The 22,430-nt window shown below is 39.4% G+C and overlaps 4 protein-coding genes across 6 annotated transcripts; 2 read left to right on the top strand and 2 right to left on the bottom strand.

The window, feature by feature from the left end:
* The first annotated feature begins 1,855 nt into the window (after window positions 1-1,855).
* On the top strand, window positions 1,856-7,510 carry LOC119996764 (chaperone protein ClpB3, chloroplastic). 2 transcript variants are annotated; one of them, XM_038843529.1, is made up of 11 exons: window positions 2,176-2,298; window positions 2,380-2,406; window positions 2,537-2,755; window positions 3,188-3,425; window positions 3,735-3,930; window positions 4,429-4,483; window positions 4,679-4,829; window positions 5,019-5,327; window positions 5,480-5,745; window positions 5,903-6,829; window positions 7,009-7,510. In XM_038843529.1, the coding sequence occupies exons 3-11, from the start codon at window positions 2,561-2,563 to the stop codon at window positions 7,336-7,338; spliced, it is 2,667 nt and encodes an 888-aa protein (XP_038699457.1). In that variant the 5' UTR covers window positions 2,176-2,298; window positions 2,380-2,406; window positions 2,537-2,560; the 3' UTR covers window positions 7,339-7,510. The 2 variants fall into 2 exon arrangements, with proteins under 2 accessions (XP_038699456.1, XP_038699457.1); XM_038843528.1 differs by lacking the exon at window positions 2,380-2,406 and having other exon boundaries at window positions 1,856-2,298.
* A 120-nt stretch (window positions 7,511-7,630) lies between these two features.
* LOC119996765 (EID1-like F-box protein 2) lies at window positions 7,631-11,148 on the bottom strand. Of its 2 annotated transcripts, XM_038843530.1 has the most exons (4): window positions 10,915-11,148; window positions 10,771-10,807; window positions 8,854-9,632; window positions 7,631-7,975 (listed from the first exon to the last, which is right to left on the bottom strand). In XM_038843530.1, the coding sequence occupies exon 3, from the start codon at window positions 9,625-9,627 to the stop codon at window positions 8,878-8,880; it is 750 nt and encodes a 249-aa protein (XP_038699458.1). In that variant the 5' UTR covers window positions 9,628-9,632; window positions 10,771-10,807; window positions 10,915-11,148; the 3' UTR covers window positions 7,631-7,975; window positions 8,854-8,877. The 2 variants fall into 2 exon arrangements, with proteins under 2 accessions (XP_038699458.1, XP_038699459.1); XM_038843531.1 differs by lacking the exon at window positions 10,771-10,807 and having other exon boundaries at window positions 10,915-11,115.
* Window positions 11,149-12,137: 989 nt separating this feature from the next.
* LOC119996683 lies at window positions 12,138-13,870 on the bottom strand. Its single transcript, XM_038843401.1, has 2 exons — window positions 13,641-13,870; window positions 12,138-13,253 (listed from the first exon to the last, which is right to left on the bottom strand). The coding sequence occupies exon 2, from the start codon at window positions 13,108-13,110 to the stop codon at window positions 12,304-12,306; it is 807 nt and encodes a 268-aa protein (XP_038699329.1). The 5' UTR covers window positions 13,111-13,253; window positions 13,641-13,870; the 3' UTR covers window positions 12,138-12,303.
* Window positions 13,871-14,609: 739 nt separating this feature from the next.
* LOC119996661 (probable ubiquitin conjugation factor E4) lies at window positions 14,610-22,198 on the top strand. Its single transcript, XM_038843378.1, has 16 exons — window positions 14,610-15,430; window positions 16,879-17,083; window positions 17,256-17,407; window positions 17,503-17,803; window positions 17,983-18,135; window positions 18,306-18,509; window positions 18,616-18,728; window positions 18,823-18,937; window positions 19,946-20,035; window positions 20,134-20,337; window positions 20,444-20,539; window positions 20,673-20,795; window positions 21,085-21,177; window positions 21,262-21,426; window positions 21,626-21,715; window positions 21,803-22,198. The coding sequence occupies exons 1-16, from the start codon at window positions 14,610-14,612 to the stop codon at window positions 21,986-21,988; spliced, it is 3,111 nt and encodes a 1,036-aa protein (XP_038699306.1). The 3' UTR covers window positions 21,989-22,198.
* The last annotated feature ends 232 nt before the right edge of the window (window positions 22,199-22,430 follow it).

Below are 22,430 nucleotides of genomic sequence, written 5' to 3' on the forward strand. Positions count from 1 at the left end.
GTTCCGTCGCTCTTCTGCCCCAGGCCCTCGAACACGTCTGACAACGTTACTCGAGCCTGGAGTTTTTGCTATAGTCAAACACTTACACAAAATTCACAAAAAGACACATGGGTTTTGGCCCATATTCTCGAATAAACCTCGTACAACATCCAAGATCAAATTCACATACACGATTTTATTAAACAGTATATAGTCCTGGGTTCATCAGGTACAGTATGAGAATGAACTTCTCTCTAACCTCGTTATACATCCTTTGGAGTACGTTCCCAGATACCCTAAAACCATCACAATCCACAAACGCGTACAGACCAGATGTCTCACAAGTATGGACACCCCTGGAATTAATTAACATATACAGAGGATTATTACAATTAACAAAACCAATAAACATATGTTTTTTACATATGAAATCACATCTGGTATCATCGACGGACGAGTCCAACATCCCCCTAACCCAGTGCTTCTCGTTCGACGCCGAACAACATATCCTCAAATTAATATCCAATCCTCGAAGTTCGGAACATATAACACGAACAGACGTCTGAACCCCGATGGAATCCTCAGCCAATCGACATCCTTCATTATAACGCCTGCAACTGTCGACAAAAACAGCCCAACGATTTTTAACATCCTCCTTACATATGAGAAAGCATCGATGCAACAACTCAGATCTACAACCTGAATCAATACCTCGCAGATGAAGTATCATATCGGAGAGGGATGGGTCCGCCATAGCCAAAACCTGCAAAACTAAACTGAACAATATAACACAATTCACATCCTAAAAACCTCAATTATAGAAGGAAAGGACGGCAAAAGATAAAGCAAAACACTTTATAACCAACCGTGTAAACCCAATACACGTATTAACATACCCCACAAACAACTTTAATTACGCGCCAAAAATCGTCGTGAAAAAAAGCTAAGTATAGAGAACTTTCCGTACTGCCACCCTCCGAAATGTGGCAGACTGTGGCACGACTTTACAGCCATAAACGACCAACGCAAACTCAACCATAATTCAAGGCGAGACCACCGGCGGAAAGAGGGCTTCACCGTAATATTAATTGGTTCAGCCCTCCTCCGCAACCGGCATACGGAACCACCACAAAAAACGCCACCAAAACCGAAGAAGGGCTGCCGCATCGGACTGGTTAGATAGAAAGTTTGGTGTGACACACCTACTAATGGGCCTGACGCACATAATGACAAAAGGCCCAAAACCCATAAGGCCAACTAAAAAAAAAAAAACAAAAAAACAAAAAACACACAAACAGTTATTTCTTCTTCCCCACTCTTATAATATCGCGAAATCACTACGTTCCGTCGCTCTTCTGCCCCAGGCCCTCGAACACGTCTGACAACGTTACTCGAGCCTGGAGTTTTTGCTATAGTCAAACACTTACACAAAATTCACAAAAAGACACATGGGTTTTGGCCCATTTTCTCGAATAAACCTCGTAGAACATCCAAGATCAAATTCACATACACGATAAATTTCTATACTTATCCCCTCCTACCTAACATGGAGGTCTTCACAACAAAACTGCACCAAAACACAAAATCCTAATACAGTCACATCAACAAAACACATTTTCCAATATAATCATATCAGCAAAACACGTCTTCCAATACAAACACCATCTTTGTTGATCCAACAACATTTTACACCATCTTTGTTGATCCAACAACATTCTACCATTACAAGTGCCTTGACTGGTCTCATAAAAAAGAAGCCAAACATGTGGGTCCCACTCTTTCCCTGTCATATCCTGAGTGCCACGTGTATGAACACAGTCTCGCATACCCACCTCTCTTGTCTCTTTTGTAGAATCTAACAAAATTGCGAGTCTTAAGGACCCTCCACATTCGGCTACAATATCCTTCTAGCGTCCCCAAGTATTTTAGTCCTACTCGGCTCTTACTTCCCAGTATTTTCTTCGCAAATCCCACAACTTTTCTCTAAATTCCCTTCCGACTCCCCTAGCTTTTCCTTAATTCCTTTGAACACTTTACTTCTTGAAGCCTGCGATATCTCATTTGTGCTCGCCGGGGGATTCTGGTTCAATGGCGAATACGGCGTCGTTTTGTGGTGTCAGGAGCCTCCGTCCTCCGCACTCCGTCTCGAAAAGGAACGCTGTGTTACTTTCTCAGTCACAACTCACTGTGAGTTGCTATTCTATAGGGGGATTGAAGCCGCTTCAGTTGAAGAAAAATATTTCTTTTGCGAAGAGGCTTGAGAGTTTGGGGAGGACTTCAAAGTCGTTTGTTGTTCGATGCGATGCTTCTACTGGAAGGGTAAGTCTATATCTATACGTAATCATTATGGGTCGTTATAGTCGGCTATTGACTACATTCAATCCGATTTCTTTGGAACAGCGACATTCCAATGAGATGATATTTTAGGTTACCTCGTTGTTCTCTCTCCCTTTTAACTGTTGGTCGCAATTGTGCATTGGTTTGTGAATGATTGGAGGTTGAGACGTTGAGTGGTGTTTGCATTGGATTGAATTGGGTTTGCATTATATCATGGCAGATTACACAACAAGAATTCACGGAAATGGCCTGGCAAGGAATTGTTTCTTCACCCGATGTGGCAAAAGAGAACAAGCATCAGATAGTGGAGACTGAGCATTTGATGAAGGCCCTTTTGGAGCAGAAGAATGGACTTGCACGCCGGATATTTTCCAAGGCCGGAGTTGATAATACTCGTCTTCTAGAGGCTACTGATAAGTTCATCCAACGCCAACCGAAGGTACTTTATCTCAATCATTATTGCTTTTTTTGGTGTTTCAACACTTCTCCTAAATTTACATAGTTAAGTGGGCATTCAGAACTCCATTCCTGGTCCAGTATTGACAATTTTTTCTCAATTGTTCGACGGGGATGAGGATTTGATTACCTGACCTTAGGCAGGGTAGTGAGGAATTTGACCACTTGAACTAGTGGTAGTCCTTAGTCCACTTATGAATTTCGATGACTTGCCTTTCAACAATCAACATAAAGCTAGTATTAGCATTCTTTTGCACTAATTGAATGCATGACATTTTTATCTTGCATGTTTTGAGCTACAGACTAGGTTTTTTTTTTTTTTTTTTTTCTTTTTAAATTGTTGGCATTTTCCCCTTTTTTGCATTTTAGCCGATCACCTGATTTTAAGTTCTTCATCCTTATGACTACCTCCTAGGTTCTTGGTGAATCAGTTGGTTCGATGTTAGGGCGAGATTTGGAGGCCCTGATTCAGCGAGCCAGGGAATATAAGAAAGAGTATGGGGATTCATTTGTTTCTGTCGAGCATTTGGTGCTCGGATTCAGGCAGGATCAACGATTTGGGAAGCAGTTGTTCAGAGATTTCCAGATTTCTCTGCAAACCTTGAAATCTGCAATTGAATCCATAAGGGGACGCCAATCAGTGATCGATCAAGGTGTGTTCCCTCATCTACAAGATGTAATGATACTTGGGCATGAATATGAATAATTTTTGTATGTGTCAACTGGGTTTTTCTAATCATTTTGTCATTCAGGTTGAACTGTGCATTGGTAAGCAGTGCTTCACTCATTGTAATTGTTTTTAACAAGTGACTGGTCATATGTCGTCCCCTTTGTAATGTTTTCTAGTCAATTGTCACTACTTTAATTATGGAAGCTCCTTCTTTTCTTGTTGTTTTGATGAAAATGGATCTTTTTCATGCTATACACTGATGGAAGTGAGTCTAACAGTGTAATTATTACAGATCCTGAGGGGAAGTATGAAGCTCTGGAAAAATATGGAAATGATTTGACGGCCATGGCAAGAGAAGGGAAGCTTGACCCAGTTATTGGAAGGGACGACGAAATACGAAGGTGCATCCAGATTCTCTCCAGAAGAACAAAGAATAACCCTGTGTTAATCGGTGAACCAGGTGTTGGAAAGACTGCAATTTCTGAAGGGTGAGTATCAGGTGTTGCTTCATGTGGAAACATATAAATAGAAGTTCATAATGAAACGGGGTATTGGAGTTTCTTAGAATGTCTACGTAGAAAGTTTATGGCTTATAATGTTTACCTTTTTTCTGCTGCAAACTTTCAGTTCTCGTTATGGCTTCTGTTTAATCCCATTATTGTTATCAATTTGATCCGAGTTTGAAGCTTTAATTTAATAAGAAAGTAGATGTTGGCAGTTGGCATGAATTCTACTTGTGAGGTGCCTTGTACACATGCATTGTTGGAGCAACAACTTTTGAGGGTTCCCAAGTGCACAAGAATATTGACTGCTGACAAGTATGTCATTTGGGCCTATTGAGGATTTATGACTTCAGAGAGAATCTTGTTATGGGAAGAGGACTTGGGATTGTATTTGTTCACTGAATGTTTCCCTTTACCAGATTTGCTCCTTTTCCTGGTGATTTCTTTTGGTACTAACTGGGTAACTCTGAATCTATTCAACAGACTTGCGCAGAGAATAGTACAAGGTGATGTGCCTCAAGCTTTGATGAACCGTAAGGTGTGTGCTTCATCCAAATCTTCAGCGACTTATTTAGATGTGCTCTTCACCTATCTGCTTAATGCAAAAAGAGGTGTTGGGGTTTGGGGGGAACAGTGAGGGAAGGAGGTTGGTTATTTGAGTTTAACAGGAGCGTTGATCTTCCTTACAAGAAGTATTTTCTGAAAATCTATATTATATCCTTCTACTTTACAGCTAATATCCCTTGACATGGGTGCACTCATTGCCGGGGCTAAATACCGGGGAGAATTCGAAGATAGACTTAAGGCTGTACTAAAGGAAGTAAAGGACTCGGAGGGACAGATTATTCTCTTCATTGATGAAATTCACACAGTTGTTGGGGCAGGTAATCTTTTTAAATTTTTGTTTAAATGAACATTTTAAAATCCTTTTTGTACTCTGTAGTACATTTCCCTCCTTGTTTCTTATGAATGAAAACATCTTTGTCTAACCTGTAAGTTACAAATAAGTAGTTGTTAAAGAATTGGTTACCTAATTCACATGTTGGAAAATGCGTAATTGATATACATTTTAGGTGCTACAAATGGTGCCATGGATGCGGGCAATCTTCTGAAACCTATGCTTGGTCGGGGAGAGTTGCGATGCATTGGGGCAACTACTCTTGATGAATATCGCAAATATATTGAGAAAGATCCAGCACTGGAGCGACGATTCCAGCAAGTTTATGTTGACCAACCTTCAGTGGAGGATACTATTTCTATACTTCGTGGACTGCGTGAGAGATATGAGCTACATCATGGAGTTCGCATTTCTGACGGTGCTCTTGTGGAAGCAGCCATTCTCTCGGACCGTTGTATCAGTGGACGATTTTTACCTGACAAAGGTAATTCTTACACACACACATGAATTTACAACAATAGGGGTGGAAGATCTGTGTTTTACTGTAGCATAGCTCTATTGATGAGGTATTGCTGATTTGCTTGAATAAGTATATTTGACATGTTACATTTATTTCTGTTATGCTTTAAATTGCAGCTATTGACCTAGTTGATGAAGCAGCCGCAAAATTGAAAATGGAAATTACTTCGAAACCAACTGTCCTTGATGAGATCAACCGTTCAGTATTGAAACTGGAGATGGAGAGGCTCTCTTTAATGAATGATACGGACAAAGCTTCAAAAGATAGGCTGAATCGCCTTGAGACTGAGCTGGCCCTCTTAAAGGAGAAACAAGCCCAGCTGACAGAGCAGTGGGAGCATGAGAAGTCTGTTATGACAAGGATCCAGTCGATTAAAGAAGAGGTATATCAATGTTTGTTTGTTCTCTTTGGTAATATTATAATGCAGAGGTCGGATTGCTGGCCTTCAGTTCACTGAGTGCCTGCGGAAACTTGGCGAGAAAATAGATTGATAGCCTAGATTAGAAGATGGTTGACTAATGTTTTTATCACTTATACAGATTGACAGGGTGAATATTGAGATCCAGCAGGCTGAGCGAGAATATGATCTTAATCGTGCTGCTGAACTCAAATATGGAAGTCTGAACTCGTTGCAACGCCAACTTGAAAGTGCCGAAAAAGATTTGGATGAGTACATGAGTTCTGGAAAGTCCATGCTGAGAGAAGAAGTTACAGGAGATGATATTGCTGAAATTGTCAGTAAATGGACCGGTATTCCTGTTTCAAAGCTTAAACAATCCGAGAGAGAGAAGCTCTTACATCTGGAGGAAGAACTTCATAAACGTGTTGTCGGCCAAGATCCTGCCGTGAAAGCAGTGGCTGAAGCAATCCAACGATCTCGAGCTGGTCTTTCAGATCCTCACCGCCCTATTGCGAGTTTCATGTTCATGGGTCCCACAGGCGTGGGAAAGACAGAACTGGCTAAAGCCCTTGCTGCCTATTTGTTCAACACAGAGGAAGCTCTTATAAGGATTGATATGAGTGAGTACATGGAAAAGCATGCAGTATCTCGACTGATAGGAGCCCCACCTGGTTATGTAGGGTATGAAGAGGGAGGACAGTTGACAGAGAAGGTTCGCAGGAGGCCATATTCAGTTATATTGTTTGATGAGATAGAGAAGGCGCACTCCGACGTGTTCAATATCTTTCTTCAGATTTTGGATGACGGAAGGATAACTGATTCTCAGGGCAGGAAAGTGAGTTTCATTAATACTGTCATCATTATGACTTCAAATGTAGGATCACAGTACATACTTAATACTGATGATGACACCATACCAAAGGAGTTGGCCTATGATACCATTAAGCAGCGAGTAATGGATGCTGCTAGATCAGTCTTTCGCCCTGAGTTCATGAACCGTGTTGATGAGTCTATAGTTTTCAGGCCTCTGGATCGTGATCAGATAAACACTATTGTCAGGCTACAGGTAAGTTGGTTGAAATTCTCTTTGCCCATTGTTCACTGTGGCACTTCTTTCAAGCATTTTTCTCCTCTTTCCTTCATGCTTGGATCGAGTATGCGTGTTACTTTTTGCTCACCAGTTGCCTTCACCTTATGCTGCTGTTTAGATATAGCTCTTATTTGATGCTTGCATTTTCCTTGCAGTTGGAACGAGTGCAAAGCAGGCTCGCGGAGCGGAAGATAAAAATTCCAGTGTCAGATGCAGCTGTACAGCTTTTGGGAAGTCTAGGGTATGATCCAAACTACGGTGCAAGGCCAGTCAAGAGAGTGATACAGCAGAATGTGGAAAATGAACTTGCCAAAGGCATTTTGAGAGGGGAATTCAAGGATGAGGACACAATTTTGATAGATACTGAGGTCACGGCATTTTCCAATGGCCAGCTTCCGCAGCAAAAGCTAGTCTTCAAGAAACTGGAAACTGATACAGATAAACCTACTGCAGAAGACCAAGAAACTTTTTCACAAGTTCACTAAAAAAATTATATTTAGGGCTGCTTTAACCCTGGCTTTACATACTAGGTTGTTCTTTGTATATAACAAATTTTGAGCTGGCTTTGCACATACTTGAACTTTCTAAATATGTACACATCTTCCTCTTTATACCGTATTTATAATAAGCTATGAGAAATGGTATTTTCACTGCCAAGAAATGAAGCAAGTCTGGGTCTCCAAATGCAATGATCAGTCTTCGTGTCCAATGCAGCCTCTATCGGATGGAATGTACAAGACAAATGCACTGAATAAATACTCGTATTAACAAGGCAAGTAAATATTACAAGTCAAGTATGCATTTGGAACAATAAGACAGGTAAACTAGGTGTTTAGGAACACCAAAAGGGGCATACATAAATTATTACAGATAACATTCAGACATACAAATACAAATACGGCCATACATAAATGTACAGATTATTACATGCTCACAGAAAGCTATGGATGACTGAAATAAATGGTCGGAGTTACCACTTCGTTGGTAAGAGGTTCGGCCAGGGCAGGCCTTGGAAGCAGCAAGCACAACACGATATTGTAATGGTCAACTTCATTGTACTAAATAGCAGAATCCATTGTCTCAGCCAAGTTTGTTTCATCCATGCCAGCAACAGCGGGAGAACTGTCGAAAAAAGGTAATTTTTTTATTAGTGATAATACAATTTTCCAAAGTAAGACTGCAGAGAGACCACCTTATCTAACATAATGTAAATGTTGACCAGCTCATTGAATTTACGTTGACCAGCTCATTGAAGGCATAGGAAAAATCCTACCCTTATTTAAAAGAGTGAGAGTATTGATCCATTCCTAGAAAACTGTGCACTACAGCTATGAATTTAAGTATTTAACCTCACAGAGGATATTTCCCAGCAAAAAAGCATAAACTACAAGTGGGTCAGAAAATATTGACCACCAAGAAAGAGGAGTTGAAGTAGTGTCATCAAAACCTAAACCTTAAAAACTTCAACCTTCGCTTTGTCCAAATGAAGCTAAGCAAGACTCATGATCTCTAAGCTATGACGAGCTACGATTGCAACAGCCAATATACAATAAAACTTAGTTTTATTTATTTATTTGTTTGAATATAGAAACTAGGGCTGCAACGGACCCACCCTTGCAGAGTAAACCTAGTTACATGCACAGGACCAGTCTTATTCAAATCCACGTTACACCAAGGGGAATGAGTTACAACTTACAACAAACCAATTCTGAATCATTTCAGTCGAATGTGTGTTCCTTTCCACACCCTTTACTCCTTAAATATAAAATTAGAAAGCAGTGTGAAACTCTACAAACCAAATGCCTCCAGTCATATGCACAAATTGTGAAGTGGAGAACAATAACAAAATGCTTTTTTATCAAGCACAAATAAGGCCACAGAAAAGTCGAGCCTTTTAACAATCATTATTACAAGAAGGCATTCTAGTCGCATTAATTATGTCAAATTGGAGATGTAACAACTGGAATACAGTAAAGACAAAAATGGTGGGAGGAGGATACCTGGCACTGATTATATTCCAACCATCATTCGAACTCGGATGCTGCCTCTTCTGAGTCAGACAAGGGTAAAAGGGTGCAGACCCCAAGTACGTGTCCATTAAGACACACATAATATTCGACACAATCCTCGTAAGATCCAAGTCTACAGCTAGCACTTTCAGGAATCATTTTGGCTTGCAGCATGCTCCACAATTTTGCCTTACAATATGGACACACCTCTGTTGGATGAAGCTGGGCCCCCCTTTTAATAAGCATCTTCCGAACTTTTGATGCAGAGAATGACTTGAAAATTCCACGGAAGAAGCCCACATCCCCTTCATCCCCAACATCATGATGTTCACAAGGGTCCGAAATATACAAAACATCTGTTCTGCATTGTGGCAAAAGAAAGCTCTTCCCAGATGTTCTAGAGAAGCGAGTTTTATAAACAAAATGTCCTGGGATTTGAATACCATTAAATAGCCCACCCTTAGTACACCCAGAACAGTGAATAAGAAGCTTGCCAAGTGCTCTCCAGTTCCCATCAACACTGTGACTCCCACTAGATTGTAAATCAAGCATCATCTTTGGGGCCCTTGTCTTGCAGAACTCTTTCCACAATATTCGCTTGGCAAGATCATCAAACCATTTGCACGTGCATGACAGAGTGGCAATCAACTTTGGGTTCCAGTTCAATTGTTGAAACACTAAAAAAATGACTTCTTCACTAAGATGCCCTTTCATGCATTGACAGCTTTTTGAGTGTATGCAACGGTATTGCTTGGTCAAAATCATATCACCTGGAATAATAGGAAAAGAAGAGGTTATGAATCCCCTGTCCAGTAACCTACAAGAATCTTAGTCAACATTCTAAATTTCTAATATTTCATAGTTATAGCACTTAATGAGTGGATTTCTCCAGCAAAAACTTCGTAAAGTTGCAAACTGTTTTTCTTTCTTCTCTCTAGGTAATTGAGCAGTAGAGTAGCAGTGAACTATAATTGAAACTGTGACCACCAATGACAGCAATTTCAAAGGTCTGGAGCTAAAGGAAAGACACCACCAAGACTCCACTCCTCCCCCACTCGGGACAAAAAAATCCCAAGAAAGATAAAAGGGAAGACAAAATGTACAAAAGGTTACATTCACTCCACATATCTATGATTCCAACTTCCTAGAAATTTTATTTTCTCCACATAGTATACCTTAATATTGCATTACAATTTACAAATAATCACAATTTATGACACCCCACGAGCACAAACAACAAGGCATAACCTACTGAAGACTGAAGTCACCTAAGATGAAAGACCAATGTTATTTAAACTTCCACTAACTAAATTAAAAGTATTTATTAAGCTACCATCTTGATTAAGAGTCTCTAGTACGAGTATCTAAAGCCAAGACATCTATTTCTTCGTCTTCAATAATAATGATGTGAATATTTGCGTCCTGGTAGCATCTATTTTTGTTCTTTACTTCTCCACTTTGTTTCTCATTTCGCTTCTCTTTCTTTTTCTGTTATTGGTCATAAAGCCATCACCAACCACAGGCATCTGTGAACATTGCTCAAATTTCAGGACCAATATCTGTAATGAACCTTTGAGTTCTTATAGTTTCATCTAAGATCACAAACGCACACAAAAGACTTAATTTTCCAATGCATGTTGATCACTGCCAAACTCCAGATCCAGAAGACTCTCCACATCCCAAATTCAAGGCATTTTTGGCAAACTCGTCCAAGATTATAAACAATTACTTAATCCAAAGATAACCCACAAACTCCTCCCTTTACTTGACTCCACAAATACATCCACAAAACCCCTAACGTATATCAACAACTAGGCACAGACTCTTAACCAAGAAGCTCAAACATGACTGGATCGTAAATAACACCGAATCACGATCAGTTCTACTAATTTCAGTCTACTAACATACCTCTCTGTACGACCTCAAAACCCTGAAACACCCAAGTCTGCAAACAATAAATTAACAACAAATTTAGGGTTTTCCACGCCTTATTGCTGCATAAAAAATTACGAATAAAAGCACGAAGAAAGAACAGAACTTGAAGAGCCTTACATGCAGAGGACAGAATAAAGAAGATAAGTTTCTGCTTTTCTACAGGGGCAATTCCGTCCAAAGCAAATATACAGCCACAAAGAGTTACAGAGAGCAAATGCAGAGATGGAGATGAGAGGAGGAGAAGAGGACTTTGGAGGAGAAGAGAATCTTAAAATATTTCCCAGAAATATAGTGACAGGAGGGTTCTCTTGCTTCAACACCGACAAATCATTGACGTAGACATGGCTCCACACAGAACTGCCTGTCAAGAGCCTCTTTATCTTGTCTATGTCTTTCTTAATTGGTGGTCGTCTTGATTTTAGTGACCGGCGCGTTTCTTTATCGCACTTAGTTCAACACGTTGTTGCGATATTTTGGTTCTTTGAGACGGAAAATGCCAATGGATCATACCTACTACAAAAAGTCTACAATTCGTCAAGATTTGTCCACGTGGACAAGCCACATTATTTAATACTAATTGGGTAAATTTTGTTCTTGTAACTTAGATCATTTTTGCAAGCAAATATAATTAGGAAAATGCCATCCAGTGTACTTAAGGGCCTAGTTTCGCGAACAATTTTACCGACATTTCTACAAAAGAGCTAACAATGCACGTATTCCGAGGGATTTTTAGTAACATAGAAGTATTGGATAAATAACATAGAAGTGTTTTGGAACAAGAAGAAAGCTCTCTTAGAATCTGTATTTTAAGTTGAAATTAAGTGAGAAAGTGTTCATCACATATTATCATTATTAACAAGGCTCGTATAATTATCGCAAATAATCTTAATGGAAACAGCAAAACCCTAAAAAGCAATTATCAATCCACTACAACTCTACAAGCACAAATGCTCCAAGATTATAGTCACAATGAAAGAAAGGTAAGGATGAAATAAACTTGCTGCTATCACAACAGACATCCATGTCGAATTGTTTCTTTTCAAGACATTCCATATGGTTTAATAATCAGATCATCAAAACAGTAACTACAGAATAAATTCAATAAATTTAGTCTTCATACAAACAAGACTCCCAATTCCAGGTAGTAGTTTATACTAAATAACTAGAGTATCGACTTTCTGCACACGTATTCACCAACAACCATTTGTTGATGAGGGTTTTGAATCAGGGCCATGAAAGCCACCCAAAACCACAGAATTCCAGTAACAAAAATAAAAGCATACCTTTCACACAGCTAAATTATATACTAGCAGAAATAACTCCAAACTTGCTAAAGCTATAAAAAGTAAGATCCGGCAACTCGGAATCCAAAGCGTCAGTACCATTAAAACCTTGGGAACTCATGAAATAACAGAGTTGGAGTTTCAGCCAATGCATATTTCAATTGAGGTGCTTATTGCAAACTTCTATTCACAGTGCTTACAAACAAAGAACCTAACACCAATCTCACGTTATGATTTCCCTCACAAGCCAATCCAAACTAGGAAATGCAAAATACAGTATAAGAAATGATGGAAAAGCAAAAAGAACTGTGACAAGAAAGTACAGGGCCAAGATGGCTGCACTGGCAGGTATTGCATATAGGACGATCAGAATAAATATGAGGACCAATGGAAACTTTGCTGTCAGATGAACAAAGAAAACCAGGGACTTCCGAAGCGAAGCATGGAGTCTTTCAGCATTGATATAAGCGGCATGACTTCCATTGTGGTTTGGAACTGATGGCTCCGGATTACGAATGTGCCGTCCCCTCCTAACATTACCATGGCTCACCTGAATTCCCGGGGCTAAACTGCAGCTTGATGTCCAATTGGGATGGTGGTGGTCTTCACATAAGCCATCATGAGACTTCAGTCTATCACCATTCATGCTCTCAACCATCCAAAGTAAAAAGTAATTCTTCCTAGGGAACCTGAGGTTCCCTTTGTATACCAGACGAAAGCATAATACATTGCACCATGGGCAGGATATAAAGAGCGGAAGCTGAATTGGTAGAGTAGGAAATTTCACAACAGCCCATTGCAGTCCAAAGATGCAATTTTTACACAGGGTATGGCCACACCATAACACATAGGGTACATTTTCACAAATATTGAAGGATTCACAGCAAATTGGGCACTCCAGACCTTCCTCCCTACTAACAGTAGATGAAAGCTCATCATCTGAGCATTCTGAAGCACCCTGAGTTTGCTTTAGATAGTTATTCTTCAATCTAACATTCCCAGATTCGCCACTGGATGTAAAATTCCACATATTCCTCGTGATTATACAAAGCACATCACTTGCTAAGCTAATTGTGTTACCTCAACAACAGACACCATTATATACCATCCTGGACCTTTGCAGAAACATTTTCTGACATATTACTGCCAATAGCAATATTTGCAGAAAGTAACCTAAAAAAAAGGGACACAGCATAAGAAAGCGAAATTCCAAATAACTTGTTGCATCCATCTTACATATGCAGAAAAAAAAATCAAAGCTCAAATCAAGCGAAATAGTAAAAAGAAACCAAATATTTACCCTAATTTAAAGCATCCTCAGCGTAAATAAAATAAAATCACCCAACAATAACATCAAAATCACCTTTATTCAATCATCCATATTACATACCATAACAAAAATTTCATGAATTTAAGCACCAATCGAGATCCCTCACATTAAAATGATGAAAAGTTCAAGACTACAAAGCGCTAAATCGTAAGCATAAAAGGTACCCTAATCAAAAATTTAAAACCGAAATCCATATCAGGGGACAATAAGCAAGAAAAACCAATTCGTACCAAACCAAGACGATCAAAGACTGTCCCGAGAAGAGCCTGTCCAAGATGCGTCAAATTGAAGAGAGACCGAGAGAGGATCTCGAAAGGAACACGGAGACGTTCACGAGAGAGAAGAAGATGAAGAAGAGGGTATCGGAGGACCCTCTCTGTGTCTCTTCCTCTCTGTCTTTCGGGTCTCTTTGGTTGTGACTTTCGAAGATCTGACAACCTTCTCCAATATGCGCGTAAGCTTTCACTCTCAGATTCTTCATTAAAGAAATTAAAACCGACAACGACGTCGTTATCAGTTAGTAAATCCAGGCCCATGGGCTCCATAACCTAGTACGATTTAATATAGTTGCAAAGAGACCTATTTACTTTTGGCCCATTTATCCTAAGCAGGCTGGCCTGGTGAGTATCAATGTGGCATTACTAACAAGCCCACTTGTAAATTTTGCTGCAGTCGGGCCTGTTTAAGTCTTAGCCCATTCAGTCTAAGAAGGCTGGCCTAGTAGTGCCATTTTATTTTGAAGACTGTAACATCCTAACCGGGGCGGCCTAATATGAAGCCCACTTGGAAATTTGTAGTAAATTATGGGCTTGGCCTTTAAGTACTCTGAACGGACTGTCCTATAAGAAGCCCAAAGGCCTAGTCCAATCCCATTATAATGATTTTACTTTTACGTGGCACTCCTCTATGTATTGCACTTATACGACGTCGTTCATACACATAAGGGATATGGCTTGTTTCATGGTGCATCTCCGTTCCGAAGCTGTACTTCGAACTCTACACATTTCTTCTGAACTGAAGTCGTCAAAACATTTGATTCCTTGTACAAACATTCCCGTTCCGTCTGCTTTGAACTTCTCTATCATCCCAAAATTTTCCTTCACTTTCCCGAGAAAATCAAATATCATCTGTCCTGGGATAACTTATATAGTGTATAAAAATTTGAACTTCATTTATTTAATTTCTCATCTTTATGTGCTATGGCATCTCAGAGACCTCAAAGGTCACCTGAGGAGGTGGAGGACATAATCCTCCGCAAAATCCTCCTTGTATCGCTCACCGATAGCGGGGAGACAAACGATTCTCGAATCGTCTACTTGGAGATGACCGCGGCTGAGATTCTCAGCGAGGGCAGGGAATTGAGGCTCTCGCGCGACCTCATGGAGCGTATTCTTATCGATCGACTCTCCGGCCAGTTTGCAGGCGTTGAGCCCCCATTTGATTACTTAATCGGCTGCTACCAACGTGCGCACGAGGAGTCGAAGAAGATCGTGTCGATGAAGGACAAGGATTTGCGATCGGAGATGGAGAGCGTGATTAAGCAGCTGAAGAAGCTATCTGTTTCGTATTGTAGAATCCACTTAGGGAATCCCGAGCTGTTCTCTGGCGGTAATCTGAGTAGTAAGCGCAGCGCTTCGCCGCTCTTGCCGCTGATTTATGCGGTTGTGGATGGGTTTGGTAGTGGTAGTGGGGTCCAGTGTCCGCCTTGGTTTTTGGAGGAGATCTTTAGAGATGCAGATTTCGATACAGTTGACCCGATACTGAAGGGACTGTATGAGGATTTGAGGGAAAACGTGGTTAAAGTCACGGCTTTGGGAAATTTTCAGCAGCCATTACGAGCATTGCTATTCTTAGTTAGCTTTCCTGCTGGAGCGAAGTCCCTGGTCAGTCATCCATGGTGGATACCGAAAGGGGTTTACTTGAATGGTCGTGTCATCGAAATGACCAGCATTTTAGGGGCCTTTTTTCACGTTAGTTCCCTGCCCGATCATACGTTATTTAAGAGCCAGCCGGATGTTGGGTGAGTTGAAATTTAAGACCTTTTTATGTTCCAAATCTTTTCGTTTTTGGTATGCTGTGTTATGCTTTCGCTGGTTCTGTCATCGTTTTGTGTCTTGGTATTTTCTTGGTCGCATTTCTTGGGGTTCATTGGGGTTGCTGCCAAAGGAAAGGAGTTGAAGTGTTGAGTGCTCGGTGTTCATTATGTATTGGTGGCTGACGATTTGTTGGATTGACTTCTTCTTCTTTTTTTTTTCCCTTTTTTTCTGGGTGGAGAAGAACCTGAGGGAAATGATTGTCTATACACTTGAACCGGTGAGAAAGTGATCTTTTAATAACTGAAATGGAGTTTTTAGGAACTTTTAATAAGCAAGCCGTGCAAATAGTTTGTCTTAAAACTGTGTGAGAATCAATGTTTAATTTGACTGCCTCTTCCAAGAGATGGGGATGCGCTTGATCACCCTTTGGACAATTATTATTTTGGCTAAATAAGTTGCAAAGGCCCAAGTGTGACGGTCTTAGCCCCTTATTATCAGTTAATACCTTCGTGACACATGAAGGTAGTGGCTTGCCAGTACCGGGCTCATAAAGATGGGGATTTCAACATAGATTCTTTCATCCATTTTTTTTTTGTGGAGAATGAACATGAATTCTAACATATTGGCAATTAGTGGGAGATTGATGAGTGGCTGCCACTTTAATTCCTGAATATAGGGACTATGTCTGTTGTTTTTATATATCTTACAAGTGAGAGAACAAAAACAGATTCTACATTTTGGAAGTTAGTCAGAAACTCTGTTCTTGACATATGCATAAGATCAGTTGTAGGTTGAAAATGATTAGTTGGTAGAAGAGCTTGAATTCTCTTGATGAAATCCTACGAAGTTACTTTTAAAAGTCTAATTTTTATTTTCAGTAAAACAAATAACACATTGATGCTGGAAGGAATATTTTCTTGAAATTATTTCTTGCGCGCTGAGTGATGTTTCTTTTTTTTTTATCCATTGAAGTTTTATAACCTAATTTAAGAGTTGTTTTCAAACTGATTTGTACCTGTGATGTTTATATTAGAATTACACACTCTTTATCTACATGAATGTCCTCTATGCTCATGCTCATGCTCATATTGGGGTAGCTTAAGCGAGGATGCTCTTCCAAATTTGTTCAAAGGCTGGGTGCTGTTGTTTTTTGGCTGTTCTTTGGTATTCTTTTCCATCAGAGATCACACAGGGCATACTTTTTCTATGATTCTCTAGTGATTGATCGGACACAATTAATTTTTATCATATACCGTTTTCTTAACCTCTCTATTTTCAAGGGAAAAGTATAATAGAGAACATTTTTACCCCAATAAGCCTTTAAAGGATTTTATTTATTCACATATGAATATATTGCTAGTTGCATTTGCAATGAAGTTTGGTGCCCAAAAGGTTTCTTTCTGATTCGTCAGTTGTGTATCGAAATTTTCAGCCAGCAATGCTTCTCTGAATCATCAACTCGTCGACCAGCTGACTTGTTATCAGCATTTACCACGATCAAGACTGTCATGAAGAACTTACATGATGGTTTAGCAGAAGTCATGCTTACACTTCTCAAAAATACTGATACCCGTGAGAATGTTCTTGAGTATCTTGCAGAGGTGATCAATAAGAACTCATCGAGGGCCCATATACAGGTACCCTACCCTTGGTCATTACAGTTAAAGTGTGATTGACACTACAAGATCTTGATATTTGCTAATAGCATTAAATTTCAGTGATATGAAGTAGTTTGTTTCTTGTTTGTTTGGTCAAAATGTTTTACGCAAATGCCGACATTAGACTGTGTTGTTTTTGTCATTGTCACAGGTTGATCCTATATCTTGTGCAAGTTCAGGCATGTTTGTCAATCTCAGTGTTATCATGCTTCGGCTCTGTGAGCCATTCTTAGATGCAAATTTTACAAAAAAAGACAAAATTGATCCTAAGTATGTATTTGACAGTAGCCGTTTGGATTTAAGGTAAGGTTTTTGACCGCTACATACTTTCATTACCTTTGATCCTCATCATTGAGGTTTCTGGCAGTTCCATGTTACTGCTTGTGAAAATATTTCAGGGGCCTGACTGCTTTACACGCATCGTCAGAAGAAGTTGCTGAATGGATTAATAGAGAAAATCCTGGGAGAGGTGATGGCTCCAATCAGTCAGTTGAAGGTGTCAGTCGCTGGCTGAACTCTCAAGAAGCCACCAGTTCTGGAAGCAGCATTGGTGGAGTTTCTGCCCAAAATGCCAACCCTGTATCAAGTAGTGCACAGAGAACTAAATACCCATTTATTTGTGAATGCTTCTTTATGACTGCGAGAGTCCTTAACTTGGGCCTGTTGAAAGCATTTTCTGACTTTAAGCATCTAGTTCAGGTAAGAACCATAAGGTAGTCCGTATAAGCAGGACTCTTTTTCCTGTATCGGCGGAACTCCTTATAATTTCTTGGTCAGATTAATCTAGGCTTCTGATGATTTTTATATACTGTGTCCCTCTTCCGAAGGCTTGAAATTTGGATATTCACTTTTTCGTTCTTTATTGACGTTTTATCCAGGATATTTCAAGAAGTGAAGATGCTCTGTCCACTTTGAAGGCCATGCAAGGGCAAGCACCTTCTCCACAATTGGATTTGGATATTGCTCGACTTGAGAAAGAGTTGGAGATGTATTCACAGGAAAAGCTTTGTTATGAAGCTCAGATACTGAGAGTAGGTCTCTCTTATTGAAATCTGTATGCGATAAGTGTGATAAAGATGTAATATAAATCTTAAATCATTTTATTTCCATTCACTTCCCCAATTTATAACTGCTGTTGACCATTCTGCAATTAGTCGCTTTACTGACCATTGGTTCAATTTTTTGTTCTTTCCCCCTTAAGGATGGAATACTTATTCAGGACGCACTCTCTTTCTATCGGCTAATGTTGGTTTGGTTGGTGGGCCTGGTTGGTGGATTTAAAATGCCTCTGCCTTCTACTTGCCCAATGGAATTTGCATCCATGCCTGAGCACTTTGTGGAAGATGCGATCGAGCTGCTTATATTTGCTTCCCGAATTCCTAAAGCTTTGGATGGAGTTTTGCTGGTAGGATCTATGTTTCAAAGCTAAAATGTGAAGTGATACCAGTCAATAGTCCCTATAATCACATCCATTGTGTTATCCATGATTATATTTTATTCTTGCATGACAGGATGAATTTATGAACTTCATTATCATGTTCATGGCAAGTCCAAAATTTATCAGAAACCCTTATCTAAGGGCAAAGATGGTTGAAGTATTGAATTGCTGGATGCCCCGTCAAAGGTGATTTGCTCCCTTATCCATTTTTGCCAAGGTTATGTTCAATACTTAACCTGCAACTTTATGTACTGGGTAATTTGCTGATTGTATGGTGCAGTGGGTCATCTGCTACAGCTTCTCTGTTTGAAGGCCATCAATTGTCTCTTGAGTATCTTGTGAGGAATCTTTTGAATCTTTATGTTGACATTGAGTTCACGGGTTCTCATACACAGGTGACTGCCATAAGATATAAGCTGTCAAGAAATTTAATGTCCTAGATGTCAATTTTGATTGCATATGAATAGAGCGGATAATTTCTTACCACTTGGCCCTGTTGTGTTCAGTCTTGCTTTGGGTAATCATATAGGCTGTTTATTTGTGCTAGAACTATGCATGGCTGTACTTGCTTGCTCTTTGTCTCTGTGGGTAGAAAGAAAGTGCTTCCATTGGCAAGTTTGTGGATTGGATCACAAAGTAGTACTCTTGTGGCATAATTTACATTTGAAGACGATAACGGCATTCGTATATTAATTCTACTTCCAGAATTTGCTGTTTTTCAATTCTAGAACCATCTTGTTTATAGAGACCACTGCTGCACTGTCTTTAAGCTACATCCATCGGTCAAGTAAAGCGAACTAAAGCTCTTTACCCTCTTATTAAATAAAATAAAAAAACTGAAATTCTGTGAAGTCTCATTACTGTCCAACATATTGGTATTTCTCTGAAGGATTTTAGTAAAATACAAGCATTTTGAATGTCTATTCTTTGACTACCATATATCGTGCTAGGAAGGAGGTCAATGATAAGAACATGTTAAGGAGATTTTTAGATACAATGCATTGATCAGAAAATTGATGCTATCACTTAAAATGATGCGATCGAAGTATGTTCGGAAGCTTGTGTTCTCTTTTGCTTTGTCTTTCAGTTAAATTATCTGACATTTTCTTCTTCCAAAAAATTAATAAAGATTTATGGCTTTATCCTGCGAATGTTTGCCTGCTCCTGTAATGGCCTTCTTAACTGTACTGGCTTGCGAGTTATTCTGTACCTCCTTTATCACCATGAAAAGAGTCCACCTTTGAAGGTTATTAGATGTCATTGGTTCTGGTATCAGCCAGGATTAATTATTTCACAAAATTTTTTGAAATACTACTTTTTTCCTATTCATGAAAAAAAAAAAAGTGAATGTGGGGAACTTTTTTTTTTTGTTGAAAGTTCGTAATGCTTTGCTTGGTGTGCAGTTCTATGACAAGTTTAACATCCGACATAATATTGCGGAGCTGCTAGAGTATCTGTGGCAGGTCCCTAGTCATCGTAATTCTTGGAGACAGGTAAAAGTCATCTTCACAGACTAATCAACTTCATTTTTCTAAGTTGGATTGAATCTCTGTCTCTCTCAGCGCATGCATTTTATTTGTTGGTTGATTAGATTGCTAAGCAAGAGGAAAAGGGTGTCTATTTGAATTTCCTGAACTTCCTGATCAACGATAGCATATATCTACTTGATGAGAGTCTTAACAAGATTCTTGAACTTAAAGAGCTAGAAGCTGAAATGTCGAACACTGCAGAATGGGAGCGAAGACCAGCTCAAGAGAGGCAGGAGAGGACCCGTCTATTTCACTCTCAAGAAAACGTCAGTTTATTTATTTATGTTCATTTATTAAAGTTTGACAGGGTTATTTATTATTTTTTGTATCTTGAAAAGCAGAGTGAGAACATATGTGTATGGATGTTCTCAGATTATTCGGATTGACATGAAGTTAGCAAATGAAGATGTGAGTGTGCTGGCATTCACATCAGAGCAGATTACTGCTCCTTTCCTACTACCTGAGATGGTAACCTCTTTTCCTCTTTTGTATGTTGTTTGACCATGCGAGTTGCTCACCATTTCTGTTTTTAAGTTTTTATGTGTTAAAAGCTTATTAAAACTTTTGTGAGTGCTGAATGTATTGCTACCCTTCTTTCCAGATGGAGAGAGTGGCCAGCATGCTCAATTACTTTCTGTTACAGCTTGTGGGTCCTCAAAGAAAAGCTCTTACTTTAAAAGACCCAGAAAAGTACGAATTCCGTCCAAAACAGCTGCTTAAGCAGGTTGGTATAAGTGTTTCCAATTTGTATAGTAGTAAAATGTGGTATAATATGTGTTAGCTAATATCTAGCTCATTTACTTCGTGAGTACCAATTTGACTGGACCTCATCTAACTCAGTGCCTGATAGTCTGATTTAAATTTTTTGAGGGGCGGTTACAGTGGTAACATCAATTACTAGTGGGATGGTGCAACTTAAATTATATTGTTAGGAAGCTGCTGAGTTTCCTCTTATAAGCAATGGTCTCTCTTTCATTTTTACAATCAGCTAACTTTTACTGGCTTATTTGAAGATTGTCTGCATATATGTTCATCTGGCAAAGGGTGATACTGAAAATTGCTTCCCAGCTGCCATATCGAGAGATGGTCGTTCTTACAATGACCAGGTAATTCAGACGGTTACAGAATTAATTGCTGGAATAACCTGAGCCTAGTTGGTTGCACATTTTGATAAGTGGACTCTACTCCAGTTGTTCAGTGCTGCGGCAGATGTCCTTAGGAGAATTGGTGAAGATGGGAGGGTTATACAAGCATTTATTGACCTAGGTGCAAAAGCCAAACTTGCAGCTTCTGAGGCAATGGATGCTGAAGCTGCTCTTGGAGAGATACCTGATGAATTCCTTGATCCTATTCAGGTATGTTTGCGCTTTAGGTAGCAACTGTTTTAGCTGGTCGTATGTTTAACAATACTTCTGATTCTTGTATATGTATTTGGATTTTGAGATATGCTATATATGTATGATGAGATAAGTTCCACTGTGGTTCGGTCTGTAAACATTTCTGTGGCATGTCTGATTTGGAAAATTTCTGGTTTCTTCTTATTCTCTGGTGCAGTACACATTGATGAAGGATCCAGTGATCTTACCTTCTTCAAGGATCACTGTAGACCGGCCTGTCATTCAAAGGCATCTTCTTAGCGATAGCGTACGTCTTTGCCTCTCGTTGCTTACCTTGATAGATATATGACAGAAAACTCTTTTCTAGTGCTAATTGAATTATTATGTATTTCAGTCTGATCCGTTCAACCGGTCACATCTTACCGCGGACATGCTGATTCCACACACTGAGTTGAAGGCTAAAATTGAGGAATTCGTTAAGTTCCAAGCGTCGAAAAGGCACAGCGAAACCTCATCCATTCATAGTAATATTAAAGGAACAATTCAAACCACAAATGGAGGAGACATGTTAATTGATTAGTGCAGTGATGTGAGATTTCTTGTATTATTTATGAACTGAGGTGGTTCATATTATGCTGAAGGTGGAATAAGTCCTGCCATTTAGTATTTGGTATTAAAATGGATGTAATTATTGTAGTTTGCAATCAAATTGTATTTCTTGCCCACGTAACATTTACCTCTACGGAGATTTCTTGTATTATTTATGATATTATTATGAAATTGCATAAAATCACCTCTTTCGGAGAATTCCATGTTTATGAAGTTTAATGCTATTGGGAAATATCGTATAGAAAAACGGGTATGGGTTGTTTGGTTGAGATGGTGAATTTGATGGAGGTAGCGTTTAGCATAAACGGGAGATTGTGAGTTTTAAGTCTCACGGGCGTCTTCATCACAATTTATGAGATGGGTTCATGGGATTACGAGGGCTTTTTCATATGACCTGGAGTTTACCTGCTACT

This window comes from Tripterygium wilfordii, chromosome 4 (genome assembly GCF_013401445.1).
Source record: "Tripterygium wilfordii isolate XIE 37 chromosome 4, ASM1340144v1, whole genome shotgun sequence".
NCBI classification, from domain to species: Eukaryota; Viridiplantae; Streptophyta; class Magnoliopsida; order Celastrales; family Celastraceae; genus Tripterygium; species Tripterygium wilfordii.

What these genes read in the sequence shown, in the direction of transcription:
- LOC119996764 (XM_038843528.1), top strand. Translation starts at nt 2,068, where the DNA reads ATGGCGAATACGGCGTCGTTTTGTGGTGTCAGGAGCCTCCGTCCTCCG. An exon ending in AAGACTGCAATTTCTGAAGG is followed by an intron (nt 3,931 to 4,428) that starts GTGAGTATCAGG and finishes TCTATTCAACAG; the next exon opens with ACTTGCGCAGAGAATAGTAC. An exon ending in ACACTATTGTCAGGCTACAG is followed by an intron (nt 6,830 to 7,008) that starts GTAAGTTGGTTG and finishes TTTTCCTTGCAG; the next exon opens with TTGGAACGAGTGCAAAGCAG.
- LOC119996765 (XM_038843530.1), bottom strand. Translation starts at nt 9,627, where the DNA reads ATGATTTTGACCAAGCAATACCGTTGCATACACTCAAAAAGCTGTCAA.
- LOC119996661 (XM_038843378.1), top strand. Translation starts at nt 14,610, where the DNA reads ATGGCATCTCAGAGACCTCAAAGGTCACCTGAGGAGGTGGAGGACATA. An exon ending in CATCGAGGGCCCATATACAG is followed by an intron (nt 17,084 to 17,255) that starts GTACCCTACCCT and finishes TCATTGTCACAG; the next exon opens with GTTGATCCTATATCTTGTGC. An exon ending in AATTCCTTGATCCTATTCAG is followed by an intron (nt 21,427 to 21,625) that starts GTATGTTTGCGC and finishes TCTCTGGTGCAG; the next exon opens with TACACATTGATGAAGGATCC.
- LOC119996683 (XM_038843401.1), bottom strand. Translation starts at nt 13,110, where the DNA reads ATGTGGAATTTTACATCCAGTGGCGAATCTGGGAATGTTAGATTGAAG.